We start from the raw sequence: 27,374 nt of genomic DNA, 5'->3' as shown, positions 1-27,374 counted from the left end.
AGTCTAAGCACTCACATGTTAACTTGCAAGCCTTTAACTCCAGTTAATGGGATATTCACGGTGCGCCAAACACGCATGGTGTGCAGAGCACAGACATATGCAGGCAAAACACTGCTACACATAAAATAAGAATAAAAAAGTGGGGATGGGAGAAGAGATTCAGCTTTAAAGCTACTCACAGCTGGAACTCCGGCTGTGTCTCAGACCACAGATGCAATCCAAAAGGCAAAAGAGAAACAGGTCCAACAGAAAACACACGGTCTGAGCAGCAAAGGCCGATTTCCTGTAATTATAGACCCTTGTACAAAGAAGGAAGACAAATGAGTCAATCGGAAATCAAAGCCCTGAACATCTTTTCCAGCTCCTTAGTGGTTTGTTTGGTGGAAATAAAGAGATGAGCAAAATATGATTTCACAAATCACACAGCCTATTGCTACACAATGGGAACTTTTGCCTTTTGCTCACACGAGAGAGAGAATAACACGAACAAACCTCACAGGGAACACACTCAGGAGACGTGGCGCGACCGCACGGTGAATTTTGAAATCGTGAGTTCAGTTGCTCCATCAGGACGGAAGTAGGCCTCTGCTGAAAGCCCGGTCTAATTAAAGACTTGATATGCCTTGTATAAGTGGTTCTCAGGAGAACCTGTTTGACCAGCCGAGATCTGTGAGGGTACCTGAGGCCCCTCAGAGCTATAATGTAAGTCGGGTTTGAGAAGACACATTGAAGGTCACAACATACACCTGCGTGTCCCCCAAAAAGGTGCCCAGCAATGTGTAACCATGCCATAGGCTCTTAATGTGCACAATTCCTAGCTTTCAGTGTATTTTGATATTCAGGAGCTCTTCAATGCAGAGGTATTTAAAATGTGTTTTGATATTTGGTAACTCATATATGACATGTGACACCACCTCAGCAGGAAGGAGGAATCTCACCGACTTATTGGGGTCTAGTAAGACACTGTATTCTTCAAAGGAAAAGGAAATACCTTTCAAGCCTGGAGTGGGGGAATGCTGTCCCACTGAGCATCTCAAACCTCAGCTCCGGGTCCCCCCAAAACCCCAGTTTTTATCGGAGCAAAGAGTGTATACTGTACATGTATTTAACTATGTTTAGTGTGTTCCGGATCATTTAATGGTGTACACGCACACACACACACAAATACCCACGCACAGTGTTATCATCGGACTATTTATCAGCCAGCATTTATTTCTAAACAAACCATTTTCCCTTATTCTTTCGATGTAGTGCCTCACGTTACACATGACCTACGGACAGGGCTGATGCGCACCGTGAGAGAAGAGCAACAGAGAATTAAACCTATTATAAAGTTGGCAAGCAAACGCACCAGGAGAACTTGAGGGCGGCTTTGGTTTTTTTTTGTTTGTTTGTTTAAATTTTTAAGTGGTTTGGACAGCCCGGCCTTTGCCTTGCGCAGTCAACTCCACCCTCTGAAAGATTTTACACAACCGCAGTCCCACGCCGGCCTGCCCGAACCGCACCAACTTCCCCAGACACTAGCGGCCCGGTTGCACAACCCTCGCCAGCATCCGCGCGCTCCCGGCGAGGGCGCCCGGGCCCCGCGGCCGCACAGAGCCTCGCGCCTGCGCACAGCGCGCGGCCGAGCGCGGGGCCCCGCCCCTTCCGTCGCCACGCCCCCTCAGGTGCGCGTGCGCCGCGGGCCCGCCCCCCGCCGCGCTCGGCGGTGCGCAGAGCTGCGGGCCGGCCTGGCGCTGGCAGGCTCGCTCGGCGCTCGCGCTCCTGCTCGGCGGCCCGGCCGCGCGGCCATGGCGGCGCGGCGGCGGCGGCCGGCGGCCGGCGTGGGGGCCCGGCGCGCGCTCGCGCTGCTGGCGCTGTTCCTGTGCGCCCCCGGCGTGGGCGGCGGGGCGCTCGAGTGGTACTCGGCCATGGTGGGCATCGAGTACGTGGACCCGCGCTCGAACCTGACGGTGTTGAGCGTGTCCGAGAGCGGCCGCTTCGGCGACAGCTCGCCCCGGGAGAACAAGCAGGGCCTGGTGGGCATCCCGCGCGCGCCCGGGGACAAGGAGGGCTGCGCGCCCGACACGCGCTTCGTGGCGCCCGGCGGCCTGGGCGCCGCGCCCTGGGTCGCGCTGGTGGCGCGGGGCGGCTGCACCTTCAAGGACAAGGTGCTGGCGGCGGCGCGGAGGAACGCCTCGGCCGTGGTGGTCTACAACCAGGAGCGCTACGGGAACGCCACCGAGCCCATGTCGCACGCGGGTGAGCAGGCCGGGGGCCGCCCGGCCGCTGTGCGGAGGGAAGTGCGTGCGCGCGCCGGGCTGGAGCCGCACCTCGGGAGGGCGAGGGGGCAGGGAGGCGCCCCCGGCCGGGGAGTAGCCGGGGACGCCCGCGGGATGACGCTCCTACCGCGTGCCACAGGTTCCCGTCGCAGGTCGCCCGAGCACCGGCATTGTCCCTTCTGCCACCTACGGTGAAGAGGGCTTGGAGGCTGGTCTTGCTGACCAGGCGTCTCTGAGTGCTTTCCAAACCCTGAGTCGGAAATCCTGGCCTTTCTTGCCTTGGTTTCCCTCGCGACATGTGTAGGGCGACCACATTGGCTCGTTGTGTTTGGACAATTCTGAGTTCAGGCGAAATCTTTTTACTGTGCTCATTGAAGGAAAGACCGCCCTGCCTCCGTCAGCCCCAAGTACACTATTCCAGGGACAGCGGGTTGCACTTGAGATGAGTTTGCAAAATAACCGTGTTCAGGACAGAGTTCTCTCCGGGGACCCAGAGTTCGATTGTATTTCTGTTGTGCCTTCTGAGAGCACATCAGCTTTAAGGCATCACACAGTTGACTCATTCTGAACTTCCTGTGATTGCAGTTTTTGGTTTAAGTTTCTGCTGCCACTAAGACATCCTTTCCCCCCCTGTGTTACATTTTTGTTGTTATTGTTGTTTTGGAGTGAATGCCGCACAGAATTTATTAAAAAAAAAAAAAAGACAGAAGTGACATTGCACTTGGCCGTTTTCATAGAAGGTTGGAAATGATGGCCTTTTGGTGCAAGGAAGTGCTCTCGGCTTATAGCTCAACTCTTTTTCGAGAAGGTTGACTCTAGATGAGCAGAGAAATGGGCACACGTTGTAGGGGCATCGTTGGGTGGTGTAGGAGGTAAGGGGTATCTAAAATGGCGCGAGCGTCGTCTGCCAGAATGAAGACGTGCCTGAAGAGGTTGGGGTCTCGGGAATACGAGATTCGGTTGTCTGCAGACCACAGGATGAGTATGGTTTGCCTCGCTGCAGTTAGTCCTGGGTGACAGCTTAGCCTGATCGCCCACAGGTCTCCGGAAAGAGCCTGGCGTGACACATGCACCCCTGTGCAGTGGCCCCGACTTCGGCCGTCGGGGAAATCGGTGGCAGACCTGACTCCCAGGTGTTGGGTGTGTGGGTTTCTGGATGCACACACATCTTAGTGTAGACTTTTTCTTTTAAATGACAGACTCGTCACCCTGCAATTTCCTAACTCTACCCTACTGCATTTTTTGATAATGACATGAACATCCTCCCAGGCAGACAACACTTGTTCTAAACAGGGCTCAGCAACCTTTCTTGTTTATATTGTGGATGTGTAATTTATCCGGATGCAGAAAAACACCCCAGTCATGTTAATTAGAATCCTGGGTGGAGGGACACTTCTTCCATTGTCTGCCTCCTTTCCACCCTTCTTCTTCGCACAATAACAATTCTGAGATTTTTTTTTTTAAAGGAGCATTAGCATCTTCTGAAAGTGTGTGAAAGTATCCATGCAGTGAGTCTTCCTGAGGGCCCGTTAAAGTGGATCCTTAACTCCATAGTTCCAGGAAGGAAACAAACTCAAAAGCATTTTAAAACTCGGTGTAGGTTACTTGGTACCCTAAAGGATGTTTGGCTGCATTCCTGTCTTCCCACATTGTGCTTTCCCCACAGTTGAAACAACCAACAATGCCTGGAGATTTTGCCAGAACTTCAGGGAGCAACAAAGTTACCTAGCGTTTTGAACCACTGACCTACAGGGAGATTAGTTTGTTAGCAGTGTGGCTGATAAACAGGGAAAGCTGGAGACAAAGTCAGACTGTAGGTTGGTTCTCATAGGGCTTGAGGATGCTGTCACCTTGAGAAGAGCTGAGAAGCCAGCTTTGGCTGTGCTTACAGCCGCTTAGGCAGCTTCGGCCTAGGTTGGTTTCCTCTTTATGTCAGGATGTAGCTGAGGCCGGGAAACCCACCAACCCAGCTGTTCTTAGTGCTGTGTGTGACCCCGGTTCTGTGAGACAGGCAGAATCGGGCTTCTGAAGTGGAATAACCTTCCAGAGTTGTGGAGAATTTTTCAGTTCTGAAACGCACTGTTCCTCTCACTGGAATTTAGCACTGGATAGCGTTCACATTTTAAATCTTTACCAAAGTCAAGGATTTTAAAGCACCATTGCTTTAAGATTGTGTTCTTTCAGAATAGCAGTTAGGACTACAGTTGGACCTGGCTTTCTGGTTTTGGCAGACTTAGGTTTAGTAGCCACTTTTGGCCACGAATTGTACCTGCTTAGAGTCGGAAATACCTGAGACAGTACCTGTCTGTGAAGGGCTTCTGGTGTGTCAGTTGGTAGTAATAGCCATACCTTCCCAGGTCAGAAGAGCGTACGCCTAACTGAACCCTATACACCGGGCTTACAAAGCCTAAAGGGTGGGTGTTGATACTCAAAGTTGTAGAAATTATCTTGACCAAGAAAAGTAAGTAAAAGCTAAATTTGCTACAGTCTTAGAGCTGGCCTTACTGTGGTTGTTGTCAGTTAATAAGTAACACGCTCCTGGCTGAAATTTTAAGAATGGCATTTTACATTCTTGAATGTTGTTTACGGAGGGCCAAACAACTGACATAGGGCTGGAGAAAGGGTTGGAATTGCAGGAAAGCTGGGGGGCGGGGGGTGAACACCTACCTAGCCAGCCAGTTAACCTGCTTACCCGAGTGTTTCCAAAGACACTCGGTAGAAAAGGCTGGAATGGCGACAGCACATCGCAACCCTAAAGACAACTCAGGGCTTTTACAAGCACTGAAAATGGCCACAGTATTGCAGTGATGGGAATCATAAGACTTTCAATCAAAATCTCACTGTGACTAGTTGTAAGAACTTAGTCTTGGGAAAAGGAAATGCAAAACCCAACTTGACAGAAGCCATATATTGAGATACTTATTTTGTGCTGGTGGTTCTTGCTGAATGGTCTTCATGTGGAGGTCATCATTATTGATTGTGTTTAATCTTATGCTCTCAAATGATCTGCAGCTTCACACTGGAATTTAAAATGTAGCTTGGTGCTACAAAGAGGCAGACATGGTACCCTAACAGCCTCATAGAAGATGGGGTTCAACTAGAGCAGTCCCCAGGAAGATTGATTGTTGATTGGCAGGTTCAGGATGTTAGGTTATGTGGGAGAGGGGGTGGGCGGAGGGCTTGTGTGTAGTGACAGTAGATTGTGTGTGTGTGTGTGTGTGCGTGTGTGTGGTGGTAGGCGTAAGGCTTATGTGTAGTAACAGTAGGTTGTGTGTGTGTGGTGGGCGGGGGACTTGTGTGTAGTGACAGGTTGTGTGTATGTGTGTGGTGGGCGGGGGGCTTGGGTGTAGTAACAGTAGGTTGTGTGTGTGTGTGTGTGTGGTGCGCGGGGGACTTGTGTGTAGTGAGAGTAGTGACGAAGGCTCAAAGGTCTGAAATGAACTGACAAGGAAAAGCTGCAGAAGGGTTCTCAGTAGGAGTGTTATGTAGGATTTTCAACAAATCCATTTTCAGGGGAGGGAGTGGTGGTAAAGTTTTGTTGTTTTGTGTTTGTGTGTTGACTTTTGATGTCATCTTGCTAAGTAGCTCATGCTGGTCTTTAACTCATGATCCTCTGTCTTGGCCTCCCAACCGCAGGGATTAGAGGCAGAAATCATCGTACTGGCCAACTTCTTTTTCTTAATTTATTTTTATTTTATGTGTGTGAGTGTTTAGTCTACATGTACCACATGCATGGCTGCTGCTCGTGAAGGCCAGATGAGGGCACTGGAGTTACGGAGGCGTGTAAGTCGTCGTGTGAGTCTGAGAGTCATCAGGCTCTGCTAAAAACCTAATGGTTCTTAGCTACTGAACCATTTCTCCAGGTCTCTTACCTCCATTCCCACCCCCTCCCCAATTTTTGACAAAACCAAATGATACAAAATATGTATAATTGTTTAGAGTATTGTCCAGTTGGGAGTTGTGTCATTATGAGCTAGCCAACCATACAAAAATTTCTGTTTTTGTATAACAAGACATTTACATTCCAGATTATTCCCTGTACCATAATTCTCCTCTCAGCTGTAGTCTTGGTAGATAAGCCAGTTTTTCAAACCCGTTAATTCATGAAGAAACCTTCCGTGGGCTGTTCATGCTCCGTGCCACAGAAACCTTATAAATTGAACGGGTAGTACTTGTCTAGGGAGGAGAGACCTACAAAGAAATTAGCAAGATGTGTGAAAAGAGACCTCACCAAGTCTGGAGAGATGGCTCAGTGGTTAGCAGTGAGCACTGCTTTTGCAGAGACCCCGGTCAGTTCCCAGCACCCATATTAGATGACTCATGGGGCTGTAGTTCCAGCTCCAGGGGATCTGATTCTAGCCTGCTTGAACGCCTCACTTGAATGCATGTATGTGTGCTCAACAGACAGTTAAAAATAAAAGTGGTAACAGGGACCAAAGGGAAGGCAGGTGTCGCTGTAGAGGCTAAGCTGAGCTTGCCCTACGTCTTGGTTTTGTTGAGAATTCTCCAGGAGAATAGAAATGATTAGAATGTGGCAGTTTATAAAAAAGAAAACCTGAAAGTTCGGGAGATTCTGTTACTGGAACCTCAAGATCAGTTATTGCTGCTAAATTAGTTTTCTCCACCAGAAATTTAACCTACTACTTTAAGTATTTCAGTAGTTCTTATCTTCAAGACAATACTGAAATAGACTTTACTTTCCTTGGGAGGAAAAAATGGTACAGTACATCATATGTCTTGATACTAAATTTTAAAGTTATTGTCCAAGGGCAGATTCTTCACAAATGTGTTTGTTTAGTTTTTGACAAAGTATCAAGAAGAGCAGAAACGTTTGAGGAGGAAATGGATACCATTTTATTTTTTGGCATAGGAAAACTTGAAGTTCTGTTACTGGTAATTTGGCCTGCTAAAAATACTGGTCTCTACTCAAGAAGGGGGGTGATGACATTGTGCTCAGCCTAAGAGATAAATGAAGTAGAAACTGCCTCAGGGACCTGTTCCTGAAGTAAGGTATAGAGATTACTTTGTGGGTGAGATTGTGCAAGATGACCTTTTTTAGTCAAGCGAGAAGGATAGCAACATTAAGCCCTGGGGGAGAAAAAGAATTCCAAAGACTTGTTACTTCTGTTTCAAGTCTCTGTAGTCCTGTGAAGAGGCTCACCTGTTCAGCTGAGATTTCTTAGCCAATGCAGGCAGGCACAGTTGTACAAAATTACCAGGGCTAATTAGCTCTTTTGGATTGGCCGAGAGAGCCAGTGACTTGTCAGGAAGCAGAGTCTGGGTGATGTTGGTAGGGTGCTTGGCATTCCTTAGCTTATGGGTGAACTCACTCCGGAGCCTGTGCATTTTCACCTTTCTGCCTTGATGCTCCTTCAGCTGCCTGCCCCGGCTTTGAGAATTGTTCTTGGTGTATTGACCAGGCTGGCCTTGAGAACTGGCCTCCTGGGTATCTGATTACAGGTGTGGGGCACCCTGAAAATGTTTTTGAGAAGTGAATCAGTCACTGGGTAGAAAAGGTCATCATTGAGCTTTATCAGTTTAAACGAGGTACTGGAAGCAGTCTTGATGTTCAGACTGTTGCAGGAGCCGCCCTAGGCAACGGTCCTGGGCACCGTCCTACAGGCCACAGCTTTTGAACAACACCGTATCTTTCCACTCAGTGAGCTACGTGTGCTCTTCTCTCATCTTGGTTAGCTTTTCACTTCTGTCTTCATGCAACAAAATGCCTGTTTGTAGTAACTGGCCAAGCTAGACTCATCACCGTCTCAAATATAATTCTTTTCAAAATTATTATTTTTTATTTGAGTTTCTGTTCAGAAAGGGCACTGAATCTCCTGAAACTGTAACTATAGAGACGGTTGCAAGCTCCATGTGGGTGCTAGATTTTAATCTGGGTCCTCTGGAACATGAGCCAGTGTTCTTAACCCGGGAGCCATCTCAGCACCTCAGATAGGATTCTGTGATAGTTTTATGACCTAGAAAAATGCCTGTCTTTTGATTTGTGAAACTTTTTCTATTTTTGAAGATAAAACGTAAAAGTGCCTGTCAGGGAAAGATTTTCCTTCACTCCAAACAAGATTATCCCTTATATCCATAGTTCTTTGTTATTCTGCCTGCTTATTCAGTAAGTGGCAGCCCAAAGAAGAGTCATTCTCAAACTAGCTGAAAACAAACAAACTGAAGAAACATTCTCAGAGAACAGTTTGCTCAGAAACATACCTCCCCTCTGGCAGAATAACAAGATGAGATTTGAACCCAGATCTGGCTCTGTAGCTGCACTGTGTGGAGAAAATTCAAGGTGTGAATACGGCCTTGGAGATGACCTTTCTGACCCTGAGAGCCATCATTTCCAAGTGGTATGTAACACTGAACAAATCCCTGAAGATTTCTCAGCCCTCAGCTGTAAAATGGCAGTATTTCTGCTTTAAGTGAGATGTTCAGTAATGGAGGTTGTTCCCCAGCACGCGCGCACTGTCACAAACGGAATGTTAGGATAATGGTGCCAGAAATTGTAGCAACTGGTAATTGTAGCTAGAAGCCACTTGGGGTTCTGTATGAAAGCTTTTAACCGTGATGGCAGCATCATACCACTGTTCCTACTTGAAATGTTCTGCAAGTTTCTTTTTTTATTAAAAGGCTTTTTAGCAGCCCAGGCAATGGCGGCACATGTACCCAGCACCTTGTAGAGTCAGAGGCAAGTGCATCTCTGTGAGCTTGAGGCCAGCCTGTGCTATAAGACAGAAAAATCTTGTCTTGAAAAATCAAAACCAAAACCAAAACCAAAACCAAACAAAAAAAGCATTCTACCTTGTCATAATGTTAGGTGTGTCATGCCTGTGTCCTAGTTGTTGTTATACATGTTTCTGGACTGCTGAATGCTTATTTTCCTAAAGGTTGTCAATACTTGCCTCCTGGTATGTCTTCCCAGTGGCAACAGGGTCATTATTGCTCAGGAAACTGCAGTTTCCTCTAGTTAGATTCAAATTGGTTCCAGTGTCACCTTGCACACAGAAGCCACTTTAGAAAGGCGCCCTTCTGGCATTTCAGTAGCAAAGTTCCAGTGGCTAGGTCACAGCGGAAATGTAATGGACTATATGTCTCACTGAGATAAAAATAGTCTCTGTTTTGTTTTCACCCGGTGGGGTGGGGGGTACTGTAGCACGTATAAGATAAACACTTTACATTTTAAACCACTGAATAAAATATATTTACAGATATTCCATCATGTTTATGTGTGATTACATCTAAGTTTCTGGATACAGATAATACTGGAACAAATCAACTGAATTTCAAGTTTTTATGGTAGCCATAGTTGCCCATATAAGAGTAATTCATCCTCCCCCCTTTTCTCCACTTCTCTCCCACCCCTGCCGTGTACACGCACAGACATGCTGACTCCTGTGGATCTGCAGTGGAAACTTTGCTCTCGGCTAGTCTTACAGATAGCTGAAGCATGTTTTCATGTATTGAACACTTGGTTACTGGGAGGTGACTGCTGGTACCTCTGCATCTTCACAGGGACGCATCTGTGAAGGAATGGTGCAGAGTTAGAGGTGGTGCTTATCGGTCCTTAGGCCACCAGTTGTGCTGTCACCAGTTGTGATTTTTTATGTGTGTGTGGTGTTTGAATTATTTTCTCAGGAAAGCAGCCATTTTTTAAAACTTAAACTTTTCTAAAAAAAAAATTTTTTTTCTGTTGTTCTTTATCTTATAAAAAACTAGTTTGTTGCCTGGGTAGTGGTGGTGTATGTCTTTAATCCCAGCCCTTGGGAGTCTGAGACAGGTGAATGTCTGAGTTCCAGGACAGCCAAAGCTACACAGAGAAACCCTGTTTTGGAAAAAACAAACAAGAAACTAGTTTGTTGTGTTTATTATATCTATTCTTCCCAAATTGGCCATTTGTTACTCTATCCTTGACTTTGAAGACAATTTTTATGTTCCCATTGTCATCTCTTCCTCTGCTCCCCCACACCTGGTGGTTTTAAGAACCTCTAGGCAGATTTTTATAATTGAATTTTTTTCTCTAATAGTGCATATTGCAATTCTCTTTTTGGATTTTGTATGTTTCTTTTTCTTTACATGTTTATCATTTTTGGTTTAGTAATTTATTTTGGCATACACTGTGAGAAGAACGTACAGATTTTTCCCCAGATAAAACGCCTTGGCCTAAATCTAGTTTTTAAAAGTAGTTCGTTTTCTTTATTGATTTCTGTTATCAGTTGCTATCTACTTTTTGTGGTTTGGGTTTCTTTCTGGACCTTTTGTTTTATCTAATTCCATGGACATATTCATGCGCCACCACCATATTGTTTTAATGCTTAGCTGTAAAGGCTAGCACAGGGTTCATTGTTTAAAAAGTTTTCCTGATCATTCCTTATCCTCGATGTCATTTTAGAAGGGAGTATTTTTTGTTTGTTCTTTAAAGTTGTATTTGTTAATATTTTGTGGTTGCTGTATTAATTTATAGCTAGAGTTATAATAAAACTGAAGATTTTTGCCTCTTTTTATTTTTGTCTCAGGTCTGCTCATGTCTTCAAAGCAGTTTTAAATAGTAGTGATCACAAGCTAGGTGGAATAGTGCCCAACTTTAATCCCAGCACTTGGGAGGCAGAGGCAGGTGGGTCTCCATGAGTTCCAGGACATCCTGGTCTACATACATAGTGGGTTCCAGGACAGCCAGAGCTGCATAGTGAGACACTAACTCAAGAAAGAATGGTAGAGGTCACAGGAGAGTCCTCATAGGCCTCTTTTTCTCTGTGTCATCCTGGCTGTTCTGGAATTCACTCTGTAGACACATTCTCTAATTCTGACGGCCACGTTTGAGGCATTTTATGTTCATAAGTGAAATTAACCTGTGTGATTCTTGTTACTAACCCTAGATAGACTTCTTTATAGTTCGGGAGTATGAACCCACACCTTGTAGATTCCAGACAAGTACTCTACCATTAAGCCGCAGCCACAGTTCCTGGGTTTTGTTTTTTGGGACAGGTTCTCACTGTGTAGCCAGACTGGCCTTCACTTAGTATGTAGTCCAGGCTTAGCCGAAAACTGAGGACTTTTCCCGTCTCCACCTCTGGATTGGAGGCGTTCACCACTTGCCTGAGGTGTTCTTTTCTTCCTTTTAATTAGCTGCGGAATAGTTAAAAAAACTACTCACTAGTATTTTGTGCTTCTTTAAAGGTCTGATAATAGATTCATCTGTGAAACTTAAAAGGTGTCCTACTATGCGGAGAATGTTCATAGTGATTTTCTGCTTCAGACAGCCTGTTTTCTCTTTTGGAACCAGTTTTATCAGTTAATGTTTTTCTAAAAATAAACTCATTTGTGTTCAAGTTTTCAAATGTATATGTTGATGCACATTCTGTCTGACCTGACCTTTGTCTCCTTTATTTGTTTCTTCTTTTGTGCAGGAACAGGAAGCATAGTCGTCATTATGATTAGCTACCCAAAAGGACAAGAAATTTTTGATTTGGTGCAAAAAGGCATTCCAGTAAAAATGACCATAGGGACGGGTACCCGCCACATGCAGGAGTTCGTCAGCGGTCAGTCTGTGGTGTTTGTGGCCATCGCCTTCATCACGATGATGATCATCTCGCTAGCATGGCTGATATTCTATTACATACAGCGCTTCCTGTATACTGGCTCACAGTTCGGCAGTCAGGTAGCTACGGATACGTCTTCCTCTTAACTTCTAAATGACAGCTCATAAGTGCAGTCTATATACTGCTCATTTAGCCACACTAATTTCGGTTTACTGAAGTATTCATATGACTTTGATAAATTTTTTCGTTTATTTTTGAAACAGGGTTTCTCTGTGTAAGCCTTGGCTATCCTGGGCTCTCTTTTAGACCAGGCTGGCCTCAGACTCACAGAGATCTGCCTGCCTCTGCCTCACCGAGTGCTGGGAGTACAGGCATGCGCCACTGCACCCGGCTCTTCCTGATAAAATTTTTAATTGGAATGATTTTTAAGTCTGGGTCACTCTGTATATTTGGTTCCTGCAGGTACACATACCCTCTTAGTATTATTATAGACAGGGGATTAGCAAAAGGGCATGTGACAGCAGGAACCCTGTTTTCTGACTTGGCGTAAGGGTGAGGAGCAAAGAGGAAGGGCCTGCTCTGCCTGCCCTGCCAGCCCTGGAGTAGCTGACAGGCCACTCATGAAAGTAGGCCTTTCCTCATGGCCGCAGAGAAAAGAGCCAGAGGCTCCCACCGGCTTCCTCCGTCCTGATGCACAGTAGGCTTCCTGGCCTGGAAACTAGGCTGAACTCTTAGCAACTTATTGAGAGTGGGTGGTACCTTCTTCCTGGGCATCATCACTTTTGCCAGTATACAAGTTAGGAATTGTTTCCTGGAAGTTGAAAAAGTGTGGCTAAATGACATCACATTTTTAGAGGGCTAGAGTTCCTCTGGGCTCCATTTCAGCTACTCTGGGGCTGGAGATACACCCCTGTGGTGGGGTATTTACTTAGATTTGTGTGGCCTAGACTTACTCCTGCTATTGCAAATTAGGAAGGAAGTAAAGAAATACATTCTTAGCTGGGCTTGGTAGCTCATGCCTGTAATCCTGGGTGCTTCAAGCTCAAGGCCAATCAGGACTTCAGAGTGAAGCATTATCTCCTAATGATGGTGATGATGATGATAATTCTTACCAAGTAGCTTATAATTTATATGGCTCTCTTATATATTAAAAGTTAAGATTTTTTTTTCTAAATTATTTTCATGCATTGTAATGTGTGGGTTACTTTTAAAAGACTATTTAATACTACTGTTTTCCTCCCCAAGAATCATAGAAAGGAAACTAAGAAAGTTATTGGCCAGCTTCCACTGCACACTGTAAAGCATGGAGAGAAGGTAATACTTTCATTGTGCTTTGTCTGCTTCAGACTGGAGGGTGTTTGTGTGTTTGAGAAGTATTTTCTACCCTGTTACAGTTCAGTGATAACAAGCATGAGCTTCTTTGTCAAGCCTTCACGTATGTGTTTCATATTGTAAAGAGAGTTGCCGGGTGTAACGAATGAAGAGGTTGTTGTGGCAGCCAGTAGTCACATGTAAATGTACAGAACAGGCCAGGGCTGCAGCTCAGTGGAAGAGCTCGTGCTTAGCACGCGTGGAGTCCTGGGTTGGCTCCAGCGCCTCCCTGACAGGATCAATGAGTTTAACTTGACGTAAAGAGAGTTACTGCACTGTACGAGCTTAGTGATGCTAACGTGCCAAGAGTCGTATCTTTAGAAGTCCCTGTAGGCCAAGGTGATGATTGTAAGGATGACATGCATTGAGAAAGTGTGCGCCTGGAATACTTTAGATTCATTCTGTTGAAGATGAGTCTGTATGAGCATTCTCTTCAAGACCCTCAGTTACAGAGAGAAAATACTGAGCATCTGTAGAGGAGAGAGATTTCCAGACTACATCTTTAAAAAGGAACTTTCTGACAGGCTCAGTCAGAGATTGAAAGCATTTCAGAAACAGCGTGGAGCCTGACCCTGAGGTACTGACCCTTCAAGGATTCACCCTTAGAAGGAAAAATTGCTAATGCAGTAGCATTTGCTCTTGAGGAGGCTGTCCTCCACAGTGACAGGCTAGGCTGCCTTGTACCTGTGGGCTGACTCAGTTGCTTCCGTACTGCTCATTTTAGCTCAGTAAGCTTTAACACCCAGTCTGTTTCATCTTCCAGTCTTCACTTGCCTTCATGAAAGGAAGACTGAAAAGAAACTTCTTAATCTCTTCCTCTTCCCTACTTAAGGGACTTTTCTTAAAAGACATTAAATTATAGACCTTTGAATTTTAAAATTGAAATCTGTTATTATTGGCTTCTTTGGTGTGTTTAGGGTTAGGATGTGTTTGGATTGTATGGGTGGTTCATTCCTTCCCCAATAACTTGTTTTGTTTTCCAGGGTTTCTCTGTAGGCCAGGCTGGCCCCGACCTCACAGAGATCCGCCTGCCTCTGCCTCCCCGGTGCTGGGATCACGCAGGCGTGCACCACCACCTGGGCACACTGGAGCAGAGTGGTGCACACCGCCCAGAGAGTTCTAGTTAGTAACTAGCTGTGCAGAGCGTGGGCAGGCTTTTTCAGAGGGAGTAACAGATTCTTCTGGAAATTTATAAATTAGATGCTGATCTTAGCTGTGAGAGTTGATCTCTAAATATTTATTTGGTCGTCAGTCCATTTGCAGGAAGGCAGTCAGTCCTTCGTACAGACTATCAGAGGTCTACTGCTTACGGCATGGCCCTTCCTTGCAGAGAAGCTCACCTTTACATGTAGGAAGACAGGCTCATGTGCGGCCTCCGAGCCAAGCCCTACACTCAAGTAAATGATGCTGCTCTCTCCCCATACCCAGCATTTTAAAATGTTTTCTGTGATACCAGGAACCTGTTTTAAAATTGTCAAAATAAATTGTTTAATTTTTTTTTTTCATTTTTTAAAATGTAAACATTTTTACATTGTAAACTGACATGGGAAAATGAATTTTTTTTCAGTCTACTTCTTATCCAGTTCTGGAGACAAGTGATTTTTTTTTAAACTTTTTTCTTGTAGATTTACTTATAATAATGTATAAGCTTATAAACGATTAAAGAATTTAAAATGGCTTCTTGTATACCATATGATATGTGAATAGAAGTAATTTGTCACAGCATATAACTGAAGGGGCTGGAGAGACGGCTCAGTGGTCAGGAGTGAAGCACCTGCCGGGCCATACTGCCGGGCCGCTGCTTCTGGCCTCTGAGGCTTCATGCACGCACAAATTTGCGTAAATCTATGCAGGGCCTCGGCACACAATAATAATAAGTAAATCTTTTTGTGAACTATCACAGCATATGCCAGAGCAGTCTCCACGGGAGGCCTCCTGTTTTCCGAGGAGAAGGGGGAGGGGTGTGTGGGCGGAGGAGAGGGGAAAGGAAGGGACTGGAAGGAGAGGAGGTAAGGAGGCTGCTATAGGGATGTAAAGTGAATTAATGAAAAAAAAACGTAAGATTTAAAATGCTGTTATAAAGTTAATTTTAATAGTCTTTGGCAATGACATGTACATACAAAATCAGGTTTTTACTGCTTCCTCATAATTGCCACATATGGCCAAGGGTATGTTTAAGTAATCACTCAAGGTGGTGTGGCTGTGTTCCAGAACGTGAAGTTCTGCGCCTCAGAGTGCACACTGCTTGGGTTCCTGAATCCCTGCCTCAGAACCTGGGCTGGGCCCTGCTCTGCTGCCTTACTCAGGAAAGCCTGCGGCCTGTAGATCCTGACACGGAGAAGTGTGCAGCTCTCCCACCCTGCAGCGGCAGTTTCTGTTTCTTTATACCTTTGCTCATTGGTTAATGATTTCTATTTTACTGCACTGATGTTTTGCCTGCACGTGTATGTGTGAGTGAAGTTACAGCTGTGAGCTGCCATGTGGGTGCTGGAAAAGTAGTCAGTCCTCTTAACCACAGAGCCGGCTCTCCAGCCCCCTTTGGTCATTTTGTATTCAAAAGGGTTGACTCATTCTAATTTGGGGGTGGGAAGGTAACACCAATGAAGTTTTCAGGTATGAAGGCATCTGTACACTCTCCGAGTTGTAACTGTTCTTTCAGAGGTATAAATTCCTTGTAAATCATTTCAGGACACAAACAGCTTCTTTGAATACTCATTCTCTCTATAAGTTTTATACTTGAAAATACTTCATTTTTATCGTAATACCAGGCATGGTTGGAGTATAGTTAGCTTTGTAGAATGTGATATAGCATTGGTGAGATTCTGAATTCAGTCTCCAGCCCCACATAAACTGGGCCTGGGGGTTCACTACTGTAGTCCAAGCTTTTGGAAGGTGAAGGCAGGAACATCAGAAAATCAAGGTCATTGGCTGCACAGTGAACCTGAGGCTCGCCTGGGAACTGGGGACATCCCTGGAAAAGTGCATAATTAGCATTTCTGTAGCTCTTGACAGTCTAATGTTTCTTCAAGCACCGTTTCCCCCTTTCATTCAATTTCTTTAAATAACTTCTGACAATGAACGAAGAAATGTGTTTCAGGATCAGGTTGCTCCAGCATAGAGTATGGACTCTGTAGAGTCTATGGAGCATAGAGTCTGCTCAACAGCATAGACTCCACTGTTAAGTCAGTTTTCTTTTTCTGATTTAGTATTGTCTGTGTCACATATGTGCGGCTCTTCCTCTCTTTGCAGGGACTTGACATTGATGCTGAGAATTGTGCAGTGTGTATTGAAAACTTTAAAGTCAAGGATGTTATCAGAATCCTGCCATGCAAGTATGAATACTTTTTTCCTACTAAGATAATTAAAAGTTACTAAACAAGTCTCAGTATTCTGATAAGAGTTCCATGCTTTTCTGACAGGAAGTTCTTGTGATCTTTGCTGTCTCATTTTTCATATTGTCTTCAAGACTCCTTAAAATTGCTCTGCTTCAGAAACTTGTAGGTGACCACTAAGAGCCATTGTGTGTCTTTGCTTTACATTGGCTTTTGGTCTTACAGGGCTGGTTTAGACGCCATTGTACTCCTACTGCTGCTGCGATGAAAAGAGGCCAGGGCAGAGAGCCTTCAGTGACCTGAAAATGGGTTGAGGCAGGCAGTAGTTTTTTTTGTTTGTTTGTTTTAAGGATTGCTGATTAGGGGCTGGAGAGATGGCTCAGTGGTTAAGAACACTGGCAGTTCTTCCAGAGGTCACCATTGGTTCAATTCCCAGCATCCACTTGGCAGCCCACAACCATCTGTAACTTAGGTTCCAGGAGATCTCACACCCTCACACAGACATACTTGCAAGCAGAACAACAGTGCACATAAAAATTCAAATAAATAATAAAAGAATTGCTGATTATCCAGGTGGCACATGCCAGTAATCCTAGCATTCTGGAGGCAGAGGCAGGCAGATCTCTGAGCCTGAGGCCAATCTATCTGGTCTACTGAGTGAGTTCCAGTCTAGCCAGAGCTACACAAAGAGACCCTGTCTCAAAAAACCAGCCCCTCCCCAAAATAAAAGAATTGTTGATTAACAAAAGCAAAAATTGTTTGCTTTATGTGTACAAGTTAGATTTTTTAGAGTCTGATAAATTTCAGTTAAACTTTTTGTATTTTAGACTCAAGTTACAAATTGGTGTATTTGCTTTTTAAAAAAACATTTTACTATGTATATGGTACATTTTAGTAGATTGAATTCTTGATACCTCTGTTGAAGAAATTAAAAAAAAAAGTTTAAAATGGTTCCCTGAGGAAAGTGTCTGTCTAAATGTGTCAGCATTTACATACGGTCAGCGCAGTAGATACCTGATGAATGAGGCCAGTATAAGATGCCGTGTTCTGAAGAAAAGCGTGAGGGTAGAGTTTGAAGTTGCTTTTGGAGCAGGTCTTTCTGACCAGAGTGATGCTCAAGATTACATACAGAGGCGGGAGCTACGTGCTGGCGGTGCTCTGACCTGTGCACATACGTTATGTGTGCACATCCGAGATCTCTGCATTGGGGTTTCATCTTGTCCACTTTTCTCCTGAGCACTATGCTAAGCCTCCCCCAACAAGACTACAAGTTTCTTTCTTTTGTTTTGAGTATTTCTTCTGGGTCAGTCAGTTTCAGTATGAAGGTGAATGACAGGCTGGACTGGACTGTTATAGCATTAAGAATTTCTGTTTTTAATGGCACTGGCAGCGTTTTGTTTAAAGATAAAGTCTTTGAAGTAGTGATAATGAACAGTGTGTTGTCGCCACTGTAGTGCAGAGACGAGCAGGCGCAGCTCCTTGTTTGTGCTGCCTGACACACGCAGGGGCTTGAGCCTCAACGCCTGTGCTTCATGTTACACATCGCGTGGGAGGGCCAGAAGCTGACACAAACCAGCAAGACGGTGTGTATGTGGCTCTGTGGTAGCAGCAGCTGCTTAGTAGAGGGTTTATAAATGTGCACGAGGAAATGACTGTTCTTTCGGCCACTCACCGGTGAGTATTCTGTATTTCCACTGGGTCATTTTGTAGAAGCCACTGGCAGGTTAGGGTCGGCCTGTTCCCAACAGCTTAGTTATGGCCGTCCTCACCTAAATGGTTCAGAAGTCGTCTACAAGGCACATCAAGGTGGCCGGGCCTAAGGACAGAGCACAGCCCTGGTGCTTGGGAAACAGGGGTGTTAAGGGGTCTACATTCAAGGCAGTCCTGGGCTACGGAGCGCATTCTAGGCCAGCAAAGCAAAACAGCACACACACACACACACACACACACACACACACGTGTAACTTAGTATGTGGTGGAAATAGATCCACCCTATTTTTGTGGAACAAAGAACTTTCACTTAAAAAAATTCAAGTCCAAAATCTGTTACAGTGGAAAATAGACTAGAAGATAACTTAGATAAGTGACTAGACTACAGTGTGATGTATTGTTGGCTAATTTTTAATAAAGGGATGTGTTGGTAAAGTGCATTATTTCCTTTATAAGATATGGAAACATTTATTTTAAGATATTAATACATACTTAATTTTTTTAGGCATATTTTTCATAGAATATGCATTGACCCATGGCTTTTGGATCATCGAACATGCCCAATGTGTAAACTTGATGTCATCAAAGCCCTGGGATATTGGGTTTGTTACATTTTTGTTTATATTCAATTTCTGCCCAGTTCTTCCTCAGTATCTCACTTTTACTACTGACCAGAGGCCAGAGGAATAGATGAAATGCTCCTTCTGATGTCCGTACTCTCTTCTAAGGAAGTTTTCACCATTAAATGAATTCGTGGAGTAGTCCACGTAGATCAGTGAGCTGAGTGTGTGACAGAATAAATTAGCATGCTGCGTGTTCCCAGCTTGTAACTACTGAGACAGTGTAGTTCTGTATACTCTGGTGTCCTGTGCCACGTGTGTTTGGTCATAGGCTGTAGGGAACACAGCTGCCTTCTGCATGTTCTGGCTTCAGAGACACAGTTTACACACTCTCTAACCCTTTACACACTACCCCCAGCAGTGTTTTACATCTGTGTGCACTGTGTCTGGGTTTCACGGTTAACGACTGCAGGCTGAAATTGTCCTGTGTTAGGTTTTGCCCATTATTTTGTGATGTTTTGATTGGCAAGGACCTCAGGAGAAGTGGGGGTAAAAGAAAGATTGTAACAGTAGCCAAGTGTTTGCTCTAGGCCTTAAGCAGTGTTGTTTACTCTTCAGGAGCAGCTTACTTTTCATCTAAGGTCTCACAGCTAACTGATGAGGAATTGGTTTCAAACATAAGGTATTTCTTCCTTACTTAGCGGCAGTTGATTGTTTTAGATTTCCATATGATCTGTTATGCCTCCGAATAATATTTTGTCTTGGCTAAGAGCATTTGACGGGAGTGTAGCCTGAGTGCTTGCATGCCTTGTGCTGAAGTGCCAGATTCAGTCCTTGAGTGCATACGCTGGATGAATGACTATGCAGCTCAAGCCATGGTTGCCATGTGAGCGCCCACGGTGTCCTGAGTTGCTGCCATGGATCAGGTCTGGCTGCAGGGCTCCCTTCACCTCTGCCTTGGTACACCTCCTGTGTCCTCACTGCTGCCAGGCACTGGAGTGTTTCATATGTGGCCCAGGACCCCCTCGTTACAGCCCCTCAGGGAGAACAGGCCGCACTAAAGGATTGCTGTGCCGCAAGCGCCTCCTGCTTTGCCCTGGAACGTGTCTTCCTTAGAGAACTCCTAAACTTCCTGTGTTGGCAGTTTCTAATCATCCGTCCTTTAGCCTGGGATAGCATGCCTCCCCGAGGGCTTGGTTCACGTCCTCTACTGTAGATACTGTAGAAACTGCAGTTCAGCAAGAGGCTGAGCCTTAATGATTCAGAATTTTAAATGAGAAAACACAGAGCTTGATGAATGGTTTTCCTGAAAAAGTTAGTCTCCCGCCCTGAGGTGAGCTAGCAAGCTGTGTGAAGTTAAGTTGTCTTTGTCGAGTGATTCTAAACCAGCTTTTCCTGGCTTGACACTTATGTGAGACCGATTTCTGTTCTCAGCTAAGCAAAAACTTGCATCCTCCTACATTTTGTTCAGAGAGTATGTGCACTTAACATGTATTTGAGATCAGTCTTCGTTTTATATAAAGTTGAGTTATTGTCTTACTAGACTATAGAGAAACAAAGCGTGTGACCTACTTTGCGAACGACGGAAAGCTGTTGTAATGTCAAAGCTATGGGTTTGTCTTGCTTGTAATGTTTCAGTTTTTAGAGGTCTCTATTTCCTATCACAAGTAGAGTCACAGTGACCCTTGATAGAGACATGAGAGAACAACAGACAGTCCTTTGCTTTGTAGCTGTGTCCACTGTATTCATTGGGTAGACACTGGTCAGAGGAATGTTCTCTTAAGGTGTAAAATTGGACTTGGCCCAGAGATAAATAAGATATAGTCTCTTTACTAATGCAAGGACTTTGGGGAATTACTCACTCAGGCCAAGCGGGGCCAGTACATACTCAGAGATGCAGCATAGCAAGACTGCGTAGCCACCTGGATCAGAAAAGAAAGATTTTCTGTTGTCATTTAGACATGGAAAGATGGAGGAGTGTGACTGTCACCTCAGTACATAACAGGTAGAGCTGCTGCACAGGGATATGAACTTAGGCAGAGCTCAGCGGGGAGTTAGGTCTGGCAGCTTTTCTGAAAAACAGGTTGGGGTGAGGCTAAACAGGAGTTGGCATTGTGAGTTAGGAGTTGCTGTCAGCAAAGAGCTATGCTGGATGTTTAGGATGGGTAGTTACCGGTGAGAGAGGAGGGGGTGGTATTCAAGTGTTCCCAGAGCAGACAGGGATGTCTGAGAACCCAAGGGGGCTGAGTGACCGTGAACCCCACGCGCACAGCCTACCAAACTTTAGTCTCTTGCCAGCACTTTCATCTGCCCACGTGCAGCTTTGGCTCTTAGGTTAGCCAAAAAGAATGTCTAAAGCCCCCGCCCACTAGTGCTGTATCTTACTGTGGTGTGGCTGGGCTCTCTGGCCGCCTGTATCTTCCTTCAGCACCAAGTAGAAGGCCGGGAAGTTGGAGATGAACCACAGCTGAGACTGTACGTAAGGAAGGAGGCAGAAGTGATTTTTAAAACGAGCAGAACATGAAGCCTTTAGCTGTTGGGAGCCTGTTTGTCTCTGATGCCCCAGTGTGCGCTATAGAATAGCCCAGGGCTGTCACTGGGCTGCTGGCTGCCTCTTGGGAGCAGCTGTGAGGCTTCAGCAGGTTTCGTAAGTGCTGCAAGAAGTTAGTTTCAAGACAGATCCACTCTTTAAATAATTTAAGAGGGGAGATGCAACTTAGATCAAGCAGGGAAACTGTCGTTAGAGGAAGCCAAACTTGGTAGGTGTTAGAAAGCTGTGTACCCTTTTCTCATGACACCGGATATAGGAGCTAGTGTGCTTCCCGGCAGATTCCCCATAGAGTGTCAAGGGTGTCTCACATGAATTTACTAGCAAAATGACCCCACACTGCTCACTGACACTGAGAAAGTCATTGCCTTTTGTCTGCCTCTCAGGGGGACCCTGAGGACACTCAGGACCCGCCCATCCCAGAAGCTTCCCCAGGAAGTGTTTCTGTTGGGAATCTGAGTGTGACATCCCAAGATGAGGACCGGAGTGCTGAAAGCAACCTTCCATCATCTTCCTCAAGCGAATCCGGGACCCACCGCCCCTGTTTTAAAGAAGATGCAGGGGAGGACACAGCGTTATTAGGTATGTGGCTGCAAGTGTAAAACCGTGACATTACCAGGGATGGGATGGAGTGGAAAGCAGAGACATACAAAAGCATACATGAAAACTACAGTCCCACACTTGGAGATACCATTTTAACCTTTGGATAAATAAATTCTCAAGCACACGTGTTTCTCAAGAATGGGGGAATATCACATAAATCCTGTTTGGTAAACTGCTCTTTTAATTCATGATGCTCTTTCTGTATAATTTGCTATTTTTTTGTGACTATGTTGTGCTTTTAAATTTTCTTTTGAATTGGTCAGTTCATCTCTACATTTTCTGTTGGGCTTTTTGTTTTTATAGTTTCATTGTATTATGTAACATAGCATGGCTCACAGTTGTCTTGCCTCTGCTTCTCAAGTCATACTAATTCTTAGTTCAAGCTCTGTCTTGGTTAATCTTCTAATGCCGTGACAGCACATCCTGACCATCATGGTGGGGAGCCTGGCAACAGGCGGCATGGCAGTAGTTGAGAGCTCACATCTCAGCACACTTGGAGGGACACAGGGAGGGAGCCTGGGCCTGGTGTGGGCTTTTGAACACTCAGCCCCCCCATCTGCATTGACCCTCCTCCAGCAGGGCCACACCACTAACTCTTCCCAGTGCAGTCCCAGTGGCTGGGGACTGAGTGCTGGAACATGCGAGCCCGTGGGGCCATCCTCATTCAAAGCATCAGAGTCTTTAGAGAAGCCATGTTTTATTTTATTTTATTTTGTAGTGCAGTGGGGCCAATCAAACCTAAGGCTTTGGGCTTGCCTGGCAAGCGTTATACCTCTAACCCTTTCTTAGAACTTTTTAAGTTCAATATTGAGCTGAGACACCTTTAATTTCAGCAGGCAGAGGCAGGAGGATCTCTGTGAGTCTTGTGGCTTGGGCCACAAAGAGAGTCCAGGACAGCCAGGACTACATAGAGACTCTGTTTTGAAAAAATAAATACTCTACAATACAGTACACCCAGAGAGAAAGACAGTACAGATCTTTGTCATATATTTTGTATCCTCTCCCTTGGTTCCTTGGTTTCTTTATTTCTTCTTGGTGTTGGAGACCTATATTTATGGGTCAAATTGCTTTTTGAAACAGTGTCTTAGGTATGCAGCCTCAGATTCTCTAGCAACCTGAGGATGATCTTGAACTTTGGCTCCTCTGACCACTACCTCCCAAGTGTGAGATTATAGGCATGTATTACCACATTGGTTATGCCGTGCTTGGGGTGAAACCCAGCATTGAGTGCATGCTAAGCAGGTACTCTGCCACCTGAGCTATTTATTGGGATACCCAGCTCTGTCACCTTGCGAGTGTTGAAGTCAGTCCTCTCCTTCTCCCGTAGGTCCCAGGGACCAAACTCAGGTTGTGAGGCTTGTCAGAGCCTGTACCTGCTGACAAGTACCTTTACCATCTTACTAGCCTCTCTTCTGCATTCTTTAATAAGCTAGGCATGGTGGTGCACACCTTTAATCCCAGTGCTTGGGGAGGCAGATCACTGAGTTCAAGGCCAGCCTGGTCTACAGAGTGAGTCCAGGACAGCCAAAAGACACCCTGTCTTGAAAAACCAAAATAAATAAGTAAATAAATACTGATTATGAAATTATTTTGAACCTGGTGTGATAGCACATGCCTTTAATCCCAGCACTGGAGAGGCACTGGCAGATAGATCTTTTGAGCTTGAGGCCAGCCTGGTCTACCTAAGACGTTCCAGGCCAGGGCTACCTAGTCAGGCACTATTTCCAAACAGAAGGGGGAGGGGGCTAGAAATGGCTTTGTGGTTAAGAGCAACTGGCTGCTCTCCAGAGGGCCTGAGATCCAGTCCCAGCCCCACATGGTGGCTCACAACCATCTGTAATTCCAGTTTCTGGGAATTTTATACCCTCTTTGGCCCCTATAGGCACCAGGCATGCTTGTGGTATACATACATATATACACACACCCACAAACAAACAAAATACCCATGCTTATAAAATTATTTTGTCATTAAAAGAAAATCCCACTAATATTTTATTAAAATTAATCTATAGATTATTTTAATTGAGAGTAATTGATGCTTCTAATTTTGAATTTGGCTATCCTGAAAGATTCCAAAACAGTAAGCTTCAAATTAAATTAGTTGGCCTTTTAACATGTTTAGGGAAACTTCAAGCAATGTTAGAACTTGAGTTTTATTTTGTATGTATGTGGGGGATGCACACGTGTGGTGTAAGTGCAGTGTGCACGCGTGTGTGCAGGCCAGGGGTCAACCGCAAGTGTGACATCAGGGCCTAAGGCTTGCCCAGTGAGCTAGGCTGGCTGTTTGTGGAGCCTCAGGGACCCACCCCTCCCCTTTCTCCACACACAGCTATTTTGGGTGTCTGGGATCCGGCTGGGGTAGTAAGCACTTTAGGAGCTTAGTGTCGCCCAGGCCCCTAGAACTGTTTGAATCGATACTAGAGGAACAGGCATTCACTGGCGGCTTGGGGATGGATTTCACAAGGTCGTAACGCTGGGCCTTGATCCCACCAGTTGCTGGCTGACTGAACCAACCATTACAAAACAGTGTATTCAGCGTAGTAAGGAAGTTTGCTTTTCGGAATCCTGTTGAGTCAAAGTGCACACGCTGCTTTGGCTTGAGGCCAGAAAGAAAACTAAATTTCTTTTCTCAAGAAATGACCCCACTTTGGAGTGTGGAAGGCAAGGGTATTTCCGTGTTTCCTTTACTTGCTGTCTTGGAAATGGGTTGTCATTTTCAGGTAAGTTGTATTTAAATGTGTGTAGTTTGTTTCTTGAATTACTGTCTCCACATGTACAGCTGTAGTTGGACAGACCTACTGATCCCTGGCGGCTTCTGGTGCTTTGTTGTAGGAGCCGGCAGGAGTGATTCCCAGCATGGAGGTGCCGTCCGCTAGCGCCCCACCGAGAGTGTCACCGCGGCCTTGGCTTGGACTACAGGACATTTAGTTTTTTACTCTAGGGTATAGTTTGTATACTTGAAAACAGTGGATATTATTTTACTTTACCTTTCAGATTCAGGTTTGATATACAAAGGGCTGAGATATTTTATTCCTAAAAGACTTTGAATTAGCCTTCATCTATTTATCTACTAAAGTATGATGTCTGTCAGATTTTGTTGTGTCAGACTGTCACAGATACCTGTGTGGGTTCCGAATACTAGACTAGCTTCTGTGGTACTGTAAGACAAGACTCCGAGTCTCAGGCTTTACACAGAGCTCGCCAAGTTGAAGTAGGATTGTGTAATGTCACTCATGATTGATCACGTGGGCTTTCCCTGAAGCAGGGACTCTTAGAACTTACGAAATAGAAATCTTGCCATGTGCACACCTGTAAACCCAGTACTCAGGAGGCTGAGGGCTTAGGCTCTTGAGTTCAAGCCAACCCTGGCCGATGGCGCAAGACTCCGTTCGCCTCCAAGAAGGGGCTGAGGAAGAACTCAGCTAACTGTCTTGCACTACATTGTCCGTAGAGACTCCAAAACCAAGCATGTTTTTTAGTTATGTGGAATTGTGAAAAGAAAACTAGATAATTTTATGATTTGCATTTTTACCCTTATTGCCTAATTTCTTTTCACACTTGGAGGAAGGAAATTTATCCATGTTTTTCTACAAATTAGAAAAATGTCAAGAATACCATATTGCATGTTAAAAGCATTAAAATAGTGATTCATTAAGAAAATCAAGTAGGCATACTGTTTTTAAATGATTAGTATATTTCAGTGGATTTAATCTTTACAATTAAAAATTTTAAATTAAAATTTTGATTTTGTTGTGAGGCTAAAATAGCGTTTTCCTAATGAGATTTTAAGCTAATTCAGTGCTGTGACTTTCCTCCTTCTTTCCTCTGCTTTATGTCCTCAAAGGTGAAATCTTTGAAGACTGTTACCTGAGTTCTGTGTAGTTTTCAAGTGCACTTTCATGAGTGAGCAGTCTTGCTGATCCTAAACTTGTGCTGCATGTCTACTTTGTAGACAAAAATAAATGCTTATTGACAAGTTTTTTATGTACCAATTTTATTTGGCATACTCAATCCCAACATTCAGCACGAAACATTTACAGAGAGTAGAAAGTGCCACTTTTTACCCACAGGAAAGAGAAAATATATTCTTGATTCAAAACACTCTACACTTCAGTGATAAACCGAGTGCTTGTCTTTTCTTTTTTCAAGTTTTTCTGTATGGATGCTTTGCCTGTATGTACGACTGCGCACCGTCTGCATGCTAGTGCCGAGAGAGGCCAGCAGAGGGCAGCAGATCTTGTGAAGCAGAAATAGAGACGGTGGTGGGGTTTGTGGGTATGGCGATTGAACCTGGGTTCTCTGAAAGGCAGCACTGTGCCCTTCACCCTGTGAAAGAAGGCTTTAAGAAGCCTATCCCTATCTGACACCAGAAGTCAGAGGTCACTGATCCGCCGTCTTTCTTGCTTTTTGCATTAATGCCATCTGCTGAAACTGCTCACAGGGCAGGAGATAGATGTGCATCAGGAACCATCTAGGTTCACTCTCCAGGTCAAGGCTCTGCCAAGTGAAAGATAGTCACCTTCAATTCACAGCACGTCCTCTGCACACAGACTTAGGAATAAATGCACTGGCATTTTCAGATCTATTTTCCATTTTCTCCAGAGCAAAACTTTGTACTTCATCTTTCCTCACAAGATGCTTTATTCACCATCAGCTACTTCTTGATCTAAGTGGGACCATTTCTAGTCTGTAGTGATCTGTTCTGGTCTTGAGCCCTAACTAGGTGTGATACAGTTTCTCCATCTGCTGTTTGTCAGTGACCGCTGTTTGATGTTTGGATAGCATCCTCAGTGTTTCCTGTCTGGGACCAACAGGAGTCCCTGGAGTCTGGGAAGGGTCCTGGGAACTTGTGCATGTTGGCCCACTCCTGGACAAGGATGGCCAGCAGAACCCCTGGGAATCGGGAGGGAGGTGTACAGAGATTCCACTTGGCATGCCTGGCTATAGGAGGACTTTGATGGTCCTGTTGTCAGGTATAGGTACAAGGGAAATTTTCCCATTTTGAACCACATGCTTAGTGGTTAGTGGTCACTACTAGTGAGCTTAACAAAGTGGCATGATGACTGTGTCCAGCAGCCGTAGGTATGTTCCAACAGTGTCCATGCTGCCTCCATATACACAGGAATCGTCCAGTGAGGTTTGTGAGTCTCTGGAATTGCATCCTTATAAATGAGTCCAGGACAACTCTGAGATTTTCTTATCGATAATGACTGAGAGTTTAATGTTGAGCCTGTTTGTGCGTGGACACTGTCTCTACAGCTGCCTCTGGGTCAGCCCCATGGCACCATGTTCCATCTTCATAGGCGGAACATCAGCATCCCCATGGCACCATGTTGCATCTTCATAGGTGAACATCAGCATCAGGGCTGCCCCAGGTCTCCAGAGAATGGCAGAGGCTGTCCCAGCAGGAAGCCAGTGCCAAGCCAGGTCTAAGACAGAAGTAATGC

The 27,374-nt window shown here is 45.1% G+C and overlaps 1 protein-coding gene across 1 annotated transcript; it reads left to right on the top strand.

Annotated features, from left to right (window-relative positions):
- Positions 1–1,664: 1,664 nt before the first annotated feature.
- Rnf149 (ring finger protein 149) lies at positions 1,665–25,906 on the top strand. The gene is made up of 7 exons (XM_021655523.2): positions 1,665–2,241; positions 11,672–11,922; positions 13,049–13,117; positions 16,424–16,506; positions 18,722–18,818; positions 21,711–21,906; positions 24,760–25,906. The coding sequence occupies exons 1-7, from the start codon at positions 1,791–1,793 to the stop codon at positions 24,801–24,803; spliced, it is 1,191 nt and encodes a 396-aa protein (XP_021511198.2). The 5' UTR covers positions 1,665–1,790; the 3' UTR covers positions 24,804–25,906.
- Positions 25,907–27,374: the final 1,468 nt, after the last annotated feature.

The sequence above is a fragment of the Meriones unguiculatus genome, chromosome 16 (genome assembly GCF_030254825.1).
Source record: "Meriones unguiculatus strain TT.TT164.6M chromosome 16, Bangor_MerUng_6.1, whole genome shotgun sequence".
Lineage (NCBI taxonomy): Eukaryota > Metazoa > Chordata > Mammalia > Rodentia > Muridae > Meriones > Meriones unguiculatus.
This window is presented reverse-complemented; position numbering and strand designations above follow the sequence as displayed.